This window comes from Podarcis melisellensis (assembly GCF_964234715.1).
Source record: "Podarcis melisellensis genome assembly, chromosome: 13".
NCBI classification, from domain to species: Eukaryota; Metazoa; Chordata; class Lepidosauria; order Squamata; family Lacertidae; genus Podarcis; species Podarcis melisellensis.
In genome coordinates this window covers 45,192,105-45,206,560 of record NC_138545.1, presented here as the reverse complement: position 1 = coordinate 45,206,560, position 14,456 = coordinate 45,192,105, and the positions used below count along the sequence as shown (strand labels likewise).

At 48.2% G+C, this 14,456-nt stretch overlaps 1 protein-coding gene and 1 long non-coding RNA gene across 2 annotated transcripts in view; both read left to right on the top strand.

The window, feature by feature from the left end:
• The window catches only part of LOC309354435, a 146,429-nt gene that overhangs the window by 46,764 nt on the left and 85,209 nt on the right, over nucleotides 1–14,456 (top strand). The gene's annotated exons all lie outside the window — the stretch shown is intronic.
• LOC309354107 (amine oxidase [copper-containing] 3-like) overlaps nucleotides 6,885–14,456 on the top strand; it is a 29,345-nt gene continuing 21,773 nt past the window's right edge. Inside the window, exon 1 of the mRNA XM_081883957.1 lies at nucleotides 6,885–9,056. Within this exon, the coding sequence (XP_081740083.1) occupies nucleotides 7,283–9,056 (1,774 nt within the window). The 5' untranslated portion in view covers nucleotides 6,885–7,282. The remainder of the gene's footprint in view (nucleotides 9,057–14,456) is intronic.

Genomic DNA, 14,456 nt, shown 5'->3' with positions numbered 1-14,456 from the left:
TTTGTAATGATAAATACTTAGTTCCTGGGCCATGTCACAGGCTCACACCCTATTAATATCTTAAATGTGCCCTTAAGACAGGATTTGTGAGGAAAGAGACAATGGGGAGGTTTCCCACTTTGACCTTGCAGAGAAAACATTTGGTATGTTTAGGAATCGAAATGGTTCCAGGTTGGCCTTCCTGTGCTGATCTATGTACGTGCTTGGTTGGTACACTTAGGAACATTGCCATATACCTAAGACCATAAAATTCCTATCACAATATCGAACCCGTTCCCCATGCAATGCAGGTGAGTGGCGCAACCTCAATGCACCATCTGCTGCTGCGGAAAATAAACCCCTGCAAACTGTTCCACAGTATCTGAACCAAGAACCACGAAAGAAAAGGCAGGTGCATATTACAGGTGTACAAGAAAATGATCATTAGCAAGGAGAGAGAAAGAGAGAGAGGCTTAATTGTACTAGCCAAAGGCCATGACCAAACCATACAGACACTATCAAAGGAATATATATATATATATATATACACACACACACACACACACACACACACACACACATATATATATAATCTTTATTTGGCAGGGGAAATGGCGCTTCAGAAGGAAATCTGTAAACTCCGACATTTTAGCTATTTCTTTTTCTTTTTTCTTCAAACTTTATTAATTTTCACAAAATTATAAACAAACAAAACACACAATCAAACAAACATAAATCATAACCTTATTAAAATTACACTTATTAACATTGTTAAGTGACTTCCTCGCTTCCCCTTGGTTGAATTTCCATGCACATCCTTATAACGGCTTTCCAAATCCTAATTCTTATATACTTACCTTAGTCCATTAACATCCTTATATCTTTTCAATTCAAAATTGTACATGTTAAACATCACTTAACTTACATAAATTCCTAAGCCCATCTGTTACCTGCAAGCTGTTTCCAATTAGTTTAACTTAACAAATTTAGCTAAATAATTATTGAATTTTGTCCATTCTTCCTGATACTCCTCCTCCTTCTGGTCGTGGAATCTTCCAGTTAGATCGGCCAACTCCAAAAAATCCATCATCTTCATCTGCCATTCTTCCACCGTTGGTAATTTTTGGGTTTTCCACTTTTCAGCTAATAAAATTTCAGCAGCAGTTGTGGCATACAAAAATAATTTAACATCTTTCTTGGGCAATTCCAAACCTGTTATTCCAAGAAGAAAGGCCTCTGGTTTCTTAATAAATGTATATTTCAACATTTTTTTCAGTTCATTATAAATCTTTTCCCAGAAGTCTTTCACCTTGGGGCAGGTCCACCACATGTGAAAAAAAGTTCCTTCCTTTTCTTTACATCATTTTAGCTATTTCTTAACCAATTTTTCCAGCATATATGAGCCAGGGAATAAAGCTCACCAGAGACATTCCCTGTGCCAGATTTTGGACAGTTGGGACGAATCATTTCTGATTTTCAAAAGAACATAATGTTCAAGATTTATAAAAGGGCTCTTTTTACATACTCCGTCTTAACTATAAAGGCGTTCCCGTGCCTGTATAATTTTAATTTGAAGAACCTAAGCCCTTAAGGCACTTACACTTTAAAGAAATTCAATCCATGGAAATACATGCGCCTTATTTTTGCGCCTTATTTCTGATGTATAGGGCTTAGCACAGCTCGGTGCTTTTTGTGGTAACTATGAGAGAACGTCAACACTCAGCTACCTTTGCATAAGCCTCAAAACCAAAAGAGCTAGGTGAGGAGAAGAGATTATGAGTGTGGATAAATGTGATAAGCCATGTGAACACCCCAAGCATAAAAGATTGAGCCTTTCATGAATTACGTGAAGAACTGGCTAACAAAGTAAAAGACTTTTCTGGAGCCAGCACCCTAAGAGGCAGAACAGATGTGAGTTCATTTTTGCATTATACTACTAATGAAAAAGCAGCCACGAAATTAAGAGACACCTGCTTCTTGGGAGAAAAGCAATGACAAACCTAGACAGCATCTTAAAAAGTTGAGACATCACCTTGCCAACAAAGATCCATATAGTAAAAGCTATGGTTTTCCCAGTAGTGATGTATGGAAGTGAGAGCTGGACCATAAAGAAGGCTGATCGCCGAAGAATTCATGCTTTGGAATTATAGTGCTGGAGGAGACTCTTGAGAGTCCTGTGGACTGCAAGAAGACCAAACCGATCCATTCTTAAGGAAATCAGCCCTGAGTGCTCACTGAAAGGACAGATCCTGAAGCTGAGGCTCCAATACTTTGGCCACCTCATGAGAAGAGAAGACTCCCTGGAAAAGACCCTGATGTTGGGAAAGATGGAGGGCACAAGGAGAAGGGGATGACAGAGGACGAGATGGTTGGATAGTGTCTGACCAAACTGCGGGAGGCAGTGGAAGACAGAAGTGCCTGGCGTGCTCTGGTCCATGGGGTCACGAAGAGTCGGACACGACTAAATGACTAAACAACAACAACACTAATGGAAAAACAGCATCCTACAGTAAACATTAAGTTCCTTTATATATGTTTTATACCTTTTTGCCCTGGTAGCTCACATTTTCTGTGTGCAAAAGAAGTCAGAAGAATCTCAATTCTGAGCAGAATTCAAAGTGTTGGTGCTGACCTAATCAGCCTTGGCCCAGTATATCTGAAAGAGCATCTCCACCCCCATTGTTCAGCCTGGAGACATGGAGGTCCAGCTCCAAGGGCCTTCTGGCAGTTCCTTCACTGTGAGAAGTGAGGTTACAGGGAACCTGGCAGAGGGCCTTCTCGGTGGTGGCACCTGCCCCCTGGAATGCCCTCCTACCAGATGTCAAGGAAATAAACAACTCTCTGACTTTTAGAAGACATCTGAAGGCAGCCCTGTTTAGGGAAGTTTTCAGTGCTTGATGTTTTTAATATTCTGTTGGGAGCTGCCCAGAGTGGCTGGGGAAACCCAGCCAGGTGGGCGAGGTATAAATAATAAATCCTCCTCCTCCTCCTCCTCCTCCTCCTCCTCCTCCTTCTTCTTCAAATAAATAATTTAGCATGTTGTAGTGGAGGGTGCAGTGACGGCCCTCCATCAGGCGATAGATGCCAAAGTAGGCAAGGGAGTGTTCACACAAAGCTCTCCTGGTTCCAAGTACTCATGTTCAGCGGTGCTTTTGGAGCAGGACTTCTGGGGCAGAAATCCAGGGTCCCCAAAGGACCAGCCAAAGAGACCTCCACTGCAGTAATGTAAATTCTTAAGTCGTGAGTCTGCCAGATGAGTCTGAACAGATGTGATAATATCGTAGGATTTGGCTGCAGAGAACGAATGTTCACGGTGTGTTCTGAGTAGAGGCTGGAAGCGTGTAAAATCTGTGTAACAGCTGGTTTTCTGTATAAGGTGGTGCTTATATGACCATTATGGAGTTGCACAGCAGTTTCCAGGAAGTCTTTAAACTGTAATACCCACTTTAAACTGTAATACCCACCCAGTGATGTGGGCAGAGAATATTGGTGGTATTGAGGTCTAAGCCAGAAGACACAAAGATATGAAAGAACCTGTTATTGCTTACTGTTCCTAGGAGAAACAGGGACGCGAATGGCACTGTGGTCTAAACCACTAAGCCTCTTGGGCTTGTCAATTGGAAGTTCGGCGGTTCCAATCCACACAATGGTGTGAGCTCCCATTATCCTGTCCCAGCTCCTGCCAACCTAGCAGTTTGAAAGCACACCAGTGCAAGTAGATAAATAGGTACTGCTGCGGCGGGAAGATAAACGGTGTTTCTGTGCGCTCTGGTTTCTGTCATGGTGCCCCATTGCACCAGAAGTGGTTTAGTCCTGCTAGCCACATGACCTGGAAACCTATCTGTGGACAAACGCCAGCTCCCTCGGCCTGAAAGTGAGATGAGCACCGCAACCCCACAGTTGCCTTTGACTGGACCTAACCATCCAGGGGTCCTTTACCTTTACCCTAGAGGAAACAGTTCAGATGTTTCATAAATGGATTTTACAACCCCTCTTAGACAATGGCACTTCTCTCTCAGAGATCTTAGGTAGTAGGCCTGTATTTGCATGCAAACAGTCCCCCAACTAAAATAAGTTACTCACCAGCATCAACAGGCTATATAACCAGAGGTAATGGGCATTGGGACTGGGCCTTGGAGACCCAGATGCCAACTCTGTCCTCATGCCTACCCTAGCAGCACTATTACAAGCCCTAATACGATCCACAGCATCAGCGGTTCATTCAGCTGCTCACAACTTCCAACATGATCAATTACCTTCCCGCCGGAGCAGTACCTATTTATCTACTTGCACTGGCGTGCTTTCAAACTGCTAGGCTGGCAGGAGCAGGGACCGAGCAATGGGAGCTCACCCTGTCACGGGGATTCGAACCGCTGACCTTCTGATCGACAAGTCCTAGGCTCTGTGGTTTAACCCACAGCGCCACCCACGTCCTTAGAAAGTGGAAAAACACAGTCATCTTGGTTAGTAGCCATTGATAGCTGTCTCCCCCGTTCATTTGCCTAATCCTGTTTAAAGCCAGCTGAGTTGGATCAAATTCCCTAGACTCTGTGGTTTAACCCAGTGTTTCCCAACCTTGTGCCTCCAGATGTTTTTGGCCTACAACTCCCATCATCCCTAGCTAGCAAGACCAGTGGTCAGGGATGATGGGAATTGTAGTTCAAAAACAGCTGGAGGCACAAGGTTGGGAAACACTGGTTTAACCTACAGCACCACCCGTGTCCCTTTACAAGAGAGTAAATGGGCAGAAATTGGACAGAAATTGTAAAACAGTCATACCTTGGGCTAGACGCTTCAGGTTGTGTTTTTTCGGCTTGTGGACTGCCGAAACCCAGAAGTACCAGAACGGGTTACTTCCAGGTTTTGACGGTAGGGCATGCACTAAATCGTGCTTTGCACATGCGCAGATGCACCAAATTGCAATCCGCGCATGCGCAGATGCACCATTGCAGGTTGTGGACACTGCGGGTTGCTAACGTGCCTCCCGCACGGATCACGTTTGCAACCTTGAGCATCCACTGTATTGGGCAGTGGACCTTCAAGGACACTTTGTAAGTGATCTTAAGAATGGCTGTCCCTGGAGCAAAGGATCTTCAGAGGGAGAGTGAAATATGAAACTGGTGAATGAACAATGCATCAAAAGGTTCAATGCTAGCACCTTTGGACTGAATTAAGACGAGGATCCTTGCCAGGGTGCCAGGATCCGAACGTAAAAATGGAAAGTGTAATGCCGGTGGTCAACAAAAGAGGTTTAAAGACTCTCTCAAGGGAAATCTAAAATAATGTAGTATAAACACCAACAACTGGGAAACACTGGCCTGCGAGCGCCCCAATTGGAGAACAGCCTTTGCCAAAGGTGTCATGGGCTTTGAAGACACTCGAACTCAGGATGAAAGGGAGAAATGTGCTAAGAGGAAGGCACACTTGGCAAACCCTCACCATGATCAACCCGTCCAGAGATCTATGTCCCCACTGTGGAAGGACATGTGGATACAGAACTGGCCTCCACAGTCACTTATGGGCTCACTGTTAAGACAGTGTTCATGGAAGACAATCTTACTCGGCTACGAGTGATCGCCAAAGGAGTTAATCCAAAACTGTTTTATGATCCGCCACTGTTAATTATGTAATTATCACAGTCTCCTTTCTGACCTCACTGTTTATAGCCACCACCATGCGTCACTCAGAATAACGCTTCATGCCTCTGTGATGAAGTGGGCAGTGGTCCACAAACTCTTACGCCATCCTAAATGGGCTAGTCTTTCAGGTGCCACGCGACTCCTGGTTGTTACAATTGCCTGACTGCACCGCTTAACACAATTTACTGGGAAGAGGAGTGGCAGCGGTCAAGGATGGAACGGGGCACCTGGGGCCATCTGGTGCGGATGACGGCCGGCCTCTGGAAGGAGACAGAAAGGGCACATTCACGGCAGGAGCAAGGCTTCAGGAAACCAACATTGGGAACAGGCTGGAAGCGGGCATGGAAATTCCCACACAGAGCTTCTCCTGGCTGGGTGTGTTTATGTTTTTCTTTCCTCAGCCAGGCCAGGCGCAGAGAGAGGCGCAAACTGTTTGAAGCCTCTTCGCTGTTGCAGCTTCAAATTCCAGTATGGGGGCATTTAGGGTTCCCTCTTTTTTCCCTAGAAATGCCTGTAAAAGAAGTGGGATGCTCCACACATGGGGAAAATCCTGCCAAACAAAAGCCACTCCGATTCCTGTGGCTTTCATCCTGAGGAAAAGGATGAAGCCCTGTGAAATATACTCGGAGTCAAGAGTGGATTTCATGCTCTTTATTCAGCTCCTAGTGGTGAGGAGGAATGGAAGTTCCCCCAGAATGTCTGCTTCATATACATTATTAACACAATGGGCCCCCCGTGATTGGCTAATTCCGGGATTCACCTGTAGGCCAATCAGGTTGCGGGTTCCCTTCCACCTGGAGCTGGATTGGGTGGCTCCTGTGGACCAATCAGACTGCTTCATTATGGACCCTATTGTTCTAGGACCAATCAGACTGCTGCCTTTTGGATCCTATTCAACTCAGTACATAACACTATGGGAATGCAGGTGTGTGGCTATGTGTGCACACTTAGGCCTCAAGAAGGTTGAGAGAGGTCCCTCGTGATGCTTGCTTCTCACTCCTTTTCTCCTTTTGTAAAGCAGGACATCCTTTCTCCTCATGATCTGATATTCCTTGTGGAATGCAGAGAGGGAGAGGGACCTTGCATTCTTCACATAAGTGTCTGCTTGGCAGAAATATACCCTTTTTTTAATGGATCAAGATGCTTCGGGTTTTTTATTCAAGCCTGGTGCATATTATAGCATCTTGCAAAGAACGGCCCGATCAAGGGCATGCTTTATTATTGTGTTAGTGTTTGTGACAGTGTTTCTGTTTTCTAAACCTCAGTTTTATATTTGCATTAGCGGGGTTTTTAGACTGCTGCCCTAAACCCACTCCCTTGGGGGAATAAGGCCTATTAAACGTTTTGGGACTCTTTCGTAAGCTTGCGCTCGGGTCATGCCATTACCTGCCTTGGATCTCGTAAATAAGTGAGAAGCAGGATATCAGGGTTTTGATGAGCAAACACACTTGCACTTTGAGCATTAAGAGGCTCCACTGGGGAGGAAGAGGGGGCCAGCTGCTTAGTGTACAAAACCTGCCAGACCTGCAAGTATCTGATGACCCTGGCTTTGCAGACTCCCCAGGAAGCTGGCTGGACTCGACAAGCAGCCAGGAGTGAGTGGCGTGTGATTTGTCTAGTGAGTCACCGTCTGCTGTAAATCCCTGGGATACCTCTGCCTCTGGATGAACATCTCTGCAAGACAAGTTGAAACCCGGGGCCATCTGCCTCTTGCTGACCCTCTGCAAGCCCCTCCCTCTGTCTCTGCCTCACCTCTGTCTCCACGCTCTGTTAATCCAGCTGGTCAGAGTTCAAAGGAGCTGCTTGGAGCTGCGACCGCCACTGCCGGGCTCCATCAATGCTTTGCAGCTTCCACAGTTGCTGCAGAGATGAACGGCAAAGCTCTTCTCTTCATGCTCCTCCTGGCCTTGGTTGTGATTTTTGCCTTGGTTTGCGTCTTGTTGACCAGAGGCGAAAATGCCACCTGGTGCGGTTACCAGTCGCGGAGCTTCCCGGAGCATCTTCACAGCGGCTGCAGCCAGGTGTTTGCAGATCTGTCGCAGGAGGAAATGGCCCGTGTGGCGCTGTACCTGAAGTCCAACCTTGGGGCGAGCTTGGAAGATGCTTCGCAGGCAAGACCCTCCGACAACTGCATTTATTCCATTGACTTGCAGTTGCCAGCCAAAGCCGAGTCCCTCGCGTTCCTGGATCACGGAGGAATCCGCCCTCCTAGACAGGCGCTGGCTGTGGTGTATTTTGGAAACCAGCCCGCTCCAAACATTACCGAGTATGTGGTGGGACCTCTCCCAGAGCCGACCTATCACCGGGATGTGACGGTGCAGAAATATGGAGGGCCGCTGCCTTATTATCGCAGGCCCCCGCTGGATGCCGAATACAAGCAGATGGCCCGCTTTCTGCATGGGGTGGCGTTCCCCACAGCTCCGAGTTTCATGCAGCAGGTCTTGGACTATGACGGGACCAACCTCGCCGCCATGACCACCTCTCCGCGGGGACTAAAGTCCGGAGATCGTTCAACTTGGCTCGTCCTGTTCCAGAATGTCACCGGCTACTTCCTACACCCAGTTGGGCTGGAGGTGCTTCTGGATCACAGCAGCCTGGACCTCTCCCTCTGGGCCGTGAAGAAAGTGTTTTACAGCGGCCGCTATTTCCGGGACTTGGCAGAGCTGGAGAGAGAATTTGCTGAGGGACGTCTGCAAGTGGAGAAGGTGCAGAAGGTCCCGGTTGAAGGAGGTTTTGCTTCGTTGAAGCCTAAGGTTTCCCCCGCCGGGCCGGGCCCTGTGAATTACGAGCCTCAGGGGCCACGTTACAGCGTGAGGGGCAACCAAGTCCTTTCCTCCTTCTGGAGTTTCGCCTTCAGGATGGATGTGAGCAGGGGGCCACGTCTCTTTGACATCCGGTTCAAAGGCCAAAGGGTCGCCTACGAGCTCAGTGTGCAGGACACCATGTCGGTCTACGGGTCCAACAGCCCTGGGGGGATGTCTATCCGCTACATGGATGGGAGCTTTGGCATTGGGAGGCTCACCTTCCCCTTGGTTCGAGGTGTCGACTGTCCTTATTCCGCGACCTACCTTGACGTCCGCTCCCTAGCTCAAGCGGAAAGGCCCCTGGTCACCCGCGATGCCCTGTGTGTGTTTGAGCAGGACCTGGGCGCTCCGCTCCGGCGCCATTACTCCCACCTCCGTTCCGTCTTCTATGGGGGGCTGCCTGCCACCGCGCTGGTCTTCCGCTCGGTTTCGAGCATAGGCAACTACGACTACATCTGGGATTTCGTCTTCCACACCAACGGGGCCATTGAAAGCAAAGTCCGAGCCTCCGGTTATATCAGCTCATCTTTCCTCTACGGCGATGGGTTAGATTACGGGAACCGGGTTGGGGACCACACTCTGGGGAACATCCACACCCACTTTGTCGGCTACAAGGTGGACCTGGACGTTGGTGGTAAGTGTGTGCATTTTTTCACCTTCACACTCTTGGAGCAGTCTCTGTGTCTTGCTGCAATGTCCCGTTCTTGCTGTGGGATAGTTCTTGGTCTATGATGGAGGCTCGAATGGAACACCCTGGGATAGCTCAGCCGGTAGAGCATCAGACTCTTAATCTCAGAGTCGTGGGTTCAAAGCCCACATTGGGCAAAAGATCCCTGCATTGAGGGGGTTGGACTAGATGTCCCTTGTGGTCCCTTCGAACTCCTACTGCCGTTTGCACCTAGTAGGAGAAGACCAAGACTGCTACTCAAAAGGAGAGCACGGACCAAGCAATTCAGCCTCCCTCTCTTAATTTTAGTCTTAATACAGTGGTACCTCGGGTTACATACACTTCAGGTAACATATGCTTCAGGTTACAGACTCCGCTAACCTAGAAATAGTACCTCCGGTTAAGAACTTTGCTTCAGGATGAGAACAGAAATCGTGCTCCAGCGGCGCGGCAGCAGCAGGAGGCCCCATTAGCTAAAGTGGTGCTTCAAGAACAGTTTCAGGTTAAGAACGGACCTCTGGAACGAATTAAGTACATAACCAGAGGTACCACTGTATTAGTTTTCCTTGTGCTTGCCTGTCAGCGGACTCTCTGTCTTTTCCAACAAATGCATCAGTGGGTCCTCTGAACCATGGAGAACTCAATAACGTCTCTGTCCCTTGCAGTGAATCTGCCAGGAGTGGGGATGCAGGGCGGAGGGGAGAGTCATTGGTATATTTTCCTGTTCTGCCAAGATACTGGCTCATGTATATACTAGAAAGATTGTCCAAAGTCCTCGCCCCACCCCAACTCTCAACTTCCAGAGGTGGCCTCTTGGTGTTTATTTTGCGAGGCTAAGATAATAGACCCGGTGGCCTCTGCTATTGAACTATCAGCTGTGCTGCAGATCAGTTGCCCAGGGGCACAGCCCTCCCATCTTCTGAAGCAGGCTTCCTTATCATCTCTCCCTTATGGATGAAGGACGGGAACACTGCAGCTTTTGTTGCTTTGTAGGCAGTGCCACCTAGTGGCTAGTGAGCAAGTCTTCCTGTTGCAGATTTACAAATGAATGGATTCCTTTTGAGGCAGGAGATACATTTCCGAGTGGCCTTGATGACTTGCTTCGGCCTCCTCAGAAGTAAGCCCTATTGAGGGCAAAGGGATTGGGTCCCATACAAATGTGCTCCTCCCTGCCTGTGCCCCTTGCTCACTTGCACTTGCCCCAAGGCCTGGCCCGTTCCTGGGGAGAGTCAGTGCTTAGAAATCCCTGGTAGTGATGGGACAGGGAAAGGCCTCAGCTGAAAGCCAGAAGGCAGGAATAGGGAAGCAGTTGTGTTCTTCCTGGCTGGCCGCTTGCTGCTGCCTGGAGCGCCCTCTTTTCAGCTGCCCGGTTCCTTGCCCTGCTGGGCCACTGTCCCCAGCACCTCTGGGAATGAAGAGCACTGGGCTCTTCATTGAGCACTGGGCACTGAGGAACGGCTAAGGGAGCTGGGCATGTTTAGCCTGGAGAAGAGGAGGTTAAGGGATGATATGATAGCCATGTTCAAATATATAAAAGGATGTCACATAGAGGAGGGAGAAAGGTTGTTTTCTGCTGCTCCAGAGAAGCGGACACGGAGCAATGGATCCAAACTACAAGAAAGAAGATTCCACCTAAACATTAGGAAGAACTTCCTGGCAGTAAGAGCTGTTCGACAGTGGAATTTGCTGCCAAGGAGTGTGGTGGAGTCTCCTTCTTTGGAGGTCTTTAAGCAGAGGTTTGACAACCATATGTCAGGAGTGCTCTGATGGTGTTTCCTGCTTGGCAGGGGGTTGGACTCGATGGCCCTTGTGGTCTCTTCCAACTCTATGATTCTATGGGCTCTGGGCCATAAGCGCCACGAATGAGTGAGCTGGGGCTGGAAGTGGGCAACAGCAGAAAGAGGTTGAGGTGGAGAGGGATGGGGTTTGTGTTACGGGTACCACTGAGGAGCTGGGGCATGAAAAGCAGAGCGGATCCAAGACAAATGAATAAACGTTTTATGCCAAACACACCTTACAGGGGAAAGCATCGTGGTATTGTATCAGAAAACCTTTTCGCATTACTCCCGGTTAGGAGAAAAGCGATTTTTGCTCAAGGATATCTTATGTGATGGGACATGGGTGGCGCTGTGGGTTAAACCACAGAGCCTAGGACTCGCCGATCAGAAGGTTGGCAGTTCGAATCCCCGCGACAAGGTGAGCACCCGTTGCTCGGTCCCTGCTCCTGCCCACCTAGCAGTTCGAAAGCACGTCAAAGTGCAAGTAGATAAATAGGTACTACTCCGGCGTTTCCATGCACTGCTCTGGTTCGCCAAAAGTGGTTTAGTCATGCTGGCCACATGACCCGGAAGCTGTACGCCGGCTCCCTCGGCCAATAAAGCAAGATGAGCGCAGCAACCCCAGAGTCGGTCACGACTGAACATAATGGTCAGGGATCCCTTTGCCTTTACCTTTATTATGCAGCAACCAAGGATAAGGGAAAAAAATCAGTGCAGGAAGGGTGGGAAGTCAACAAGAAAAATATCAGTGAATGATAAACACTTATATGAACACTGCAGCAGAGATGTCGATGTGGTTCGTACCAGGAAAAGGCATGCCAAAAGCTGATTTTTGAGGCGGTGAGGATAAGTCCTAGGTTTCCCTGGCAGCATGTCTGCAAAGCAAAAAGCATGGGGACTTTGTGAAAAGTCAACCATCTCCACAATCAACTTGTTTTCAGTGCAGAAGCGTTCGTAAGAATGAAGGTTAGCCCCCCCCCCCCAGTTGTTCAACTTAAGCCTAATTTCCAGTACTTCGTAACATTATATTTTAACTTGTCCATATAGTAGAAGGCAGTTCAGTGGATCTGTTCCCCCTCCTCACCCCCCATTTTTCCTGTGATAATTTTGCAGAATGTGTGTGAAGCAGCCAGGATTTGCACTACAGTGATACCTCGGGTTAAGTACTTAATTCATTCTGGAGGTCCATACTTAACCTGAAACTGTTCTTAACCTGAAGCACCACTTTAGCTAATGGGGCCTCCCGCCACGCCGCCAGAGCCCGATTTCTGTTCTCATCCTGAAGCAAAGTTCTTAACCCGAGGTACTGTTTCTGGGTTAGCGGAGTCTGTAACCTGAAGCGTATGTAACCCGAGGTACCACTGTACTTGAAGCCTCTCTGCAAAGGTATCTAAGGATTTGGAATTTAGTCGTACCAGTCAGATGTCGCCCAGCTCCATTTATCATTTCCATCCCAGTTAGGTGAGGCTCTGGAAGCGCAGAACCAGTATCTGGAATCAGTAATGGGCTGCTGGTCATGAAACAAACGCAATCCTGATAGGTGCTGTAGTTAGATACAGGCTCAGAGATAATAGTTTTCAGCCTGTTCTAGATGTGGTTGCCATCCCCCTCAAGCTGAGATCATACCCTCCAACATTTCTCTGATGAAAACAGGGCATTCTGTTCTACGTCAGGAAGCATCTCCCGCCTTTGATCCTGGCGCACTCATGTGCGTCATATGCACACCTACATTGGTCGCTTTGAGCCTGTTACAACTTCTCCACCGAAGAAGAAGAGTTTGGATTTGATATCCCGCCTTTCACTCCCTTTAAGGAGTCTCAAAGCGGCTAACATTCTCCTTTGCCTTCCTCCCCCACAACAAACACTCTGCGAGGTGAGTGGGGCTGAGAGACTTCAGAGAAGTGTGACTGGCCCAAGGTCACCCAGCAGCTGCATGTGGAGGAGCGGAGACTCGAACCCAGTTCCCCAGATTACAAGACTACCGCTCTTAACCACTACACCACACTGGCTCTCACAGGGTTGTTGTGAGCCTACCTCACAGGGTTGTTGTAAAGGAAAAAAATGTGTGAGGGAAGGGAATGTGTGCAGCACCTTCCACAGATGATTGGAATGGGGGAAAAGTTAACTCTACGATGCCTTGAGTTCCTGTCAGGGAAAAAGGCAGGAATAATAATAATAATTAAAAAAAAAACTGGGAATGATCAGGAACATACCAGAGAGTAAATCCTATTGAACTTAGTGGGATTTAAAAGGTAAAGGTACCCCTGAGCATTAAGTCCAGTCGCGGACAACTCTGGGGTTGCGCATTCATCTCGCTCTATAGGCCAAGGGAGCCGGCGTTTGTCCGCACACAGCTTCTGGGTCATGTGGCCAGCATGACTACGCAGCTTCTGGTGAACCAGAGCAGCACACGGAAATGCCGTTTACCTTCCCGCTGCAGTGGTACCTATTTATCTACTTGCACTGGTGTGCTTTCGAACTGCTAGGTTAGCAGGAGCTGGGACAGAGCAATGGGAGCTCACTCTGTCGTGGGGATTCAAACCACCGACCTTCTGATCACCAAACCCTAGGCTCTGTGGTTTAGACCACAGCACCACCCACATCCCATTAGTAGGACTTAGTTCTGAGTAAAAATAATTAGGATTGCAGTGTAAGGCTGTAGTTTACACCTTACCTGTGAGTAAGCTCCGCAGAATACAGTGAGGCTTACTCCTGAGCAGACAGTGTAAGGCTCCTTCTACAATAAAGGAATAACACTCCTTGTGTTTCCTAAGAAATGGCTGGCTGCTGAAACATTCCAGTTGAAGAATTCAAAGTGGCTTGTTGACCTTTTCCTTCAGAGTTATAGGAACAACTTCGTATGTCACCGTTTCCTTCGTTTGGGGCAGGGATTTTATTTTCAGTGCGAACAGGACTTGCATTTTGCACCACTTTAAATTGCTCTCTGAAGGAAAAAAGGAAAACTAGGACATTCCGGGATCAAATAAAAAACCAGGGCGGCTTCTGTAATTCTGTAATTCTGGAAAATCGGGGCGCTTGGAGGGTCTGTATTGGTGACCCCATAGATGTGGTTCATGGATGAACATCATTCAGCCGCTAATATCTTGCACCACCAATATTTTCCAACCCGCAATTGCCGGAAATTGCAGATCAATGGGTAGGTCCACCCATAGACCTCAACCAGCTTGGGACAGGAGACTGTTTTTACAATGTTTGAGTTCAAAAAAGGCCTCGCATTGCAGCTGGGAGCATTGCAGTCTCCCAGCCAGCCGCTCCTCCTCAAAGGCGACATGTTGACATCTAGGCCCTACCAAGTTGGGGGGGCTAGACTCTGGAGGATATATTGTTTTGTTCTTGTCCAGGGCGGGGGTGATTGGGAGGGGGGGAACCTTGTACCATTGCTCTAGGAATGAGGTAAGGTTCCCAAATTGCAGCCTTCCTGCTGGTTGTTTCCTGGAAAGCTGCCCTGAGGACAAAAGGCCCCGAGAGATGCTGAGGGCCCCTTGCTCAGGAAATAACAGGCTACGTCAATTCTAAGGAGAAGCCTTTGAGCTTTCAATGGCTGGGTACACTCACACCAAACGCACGC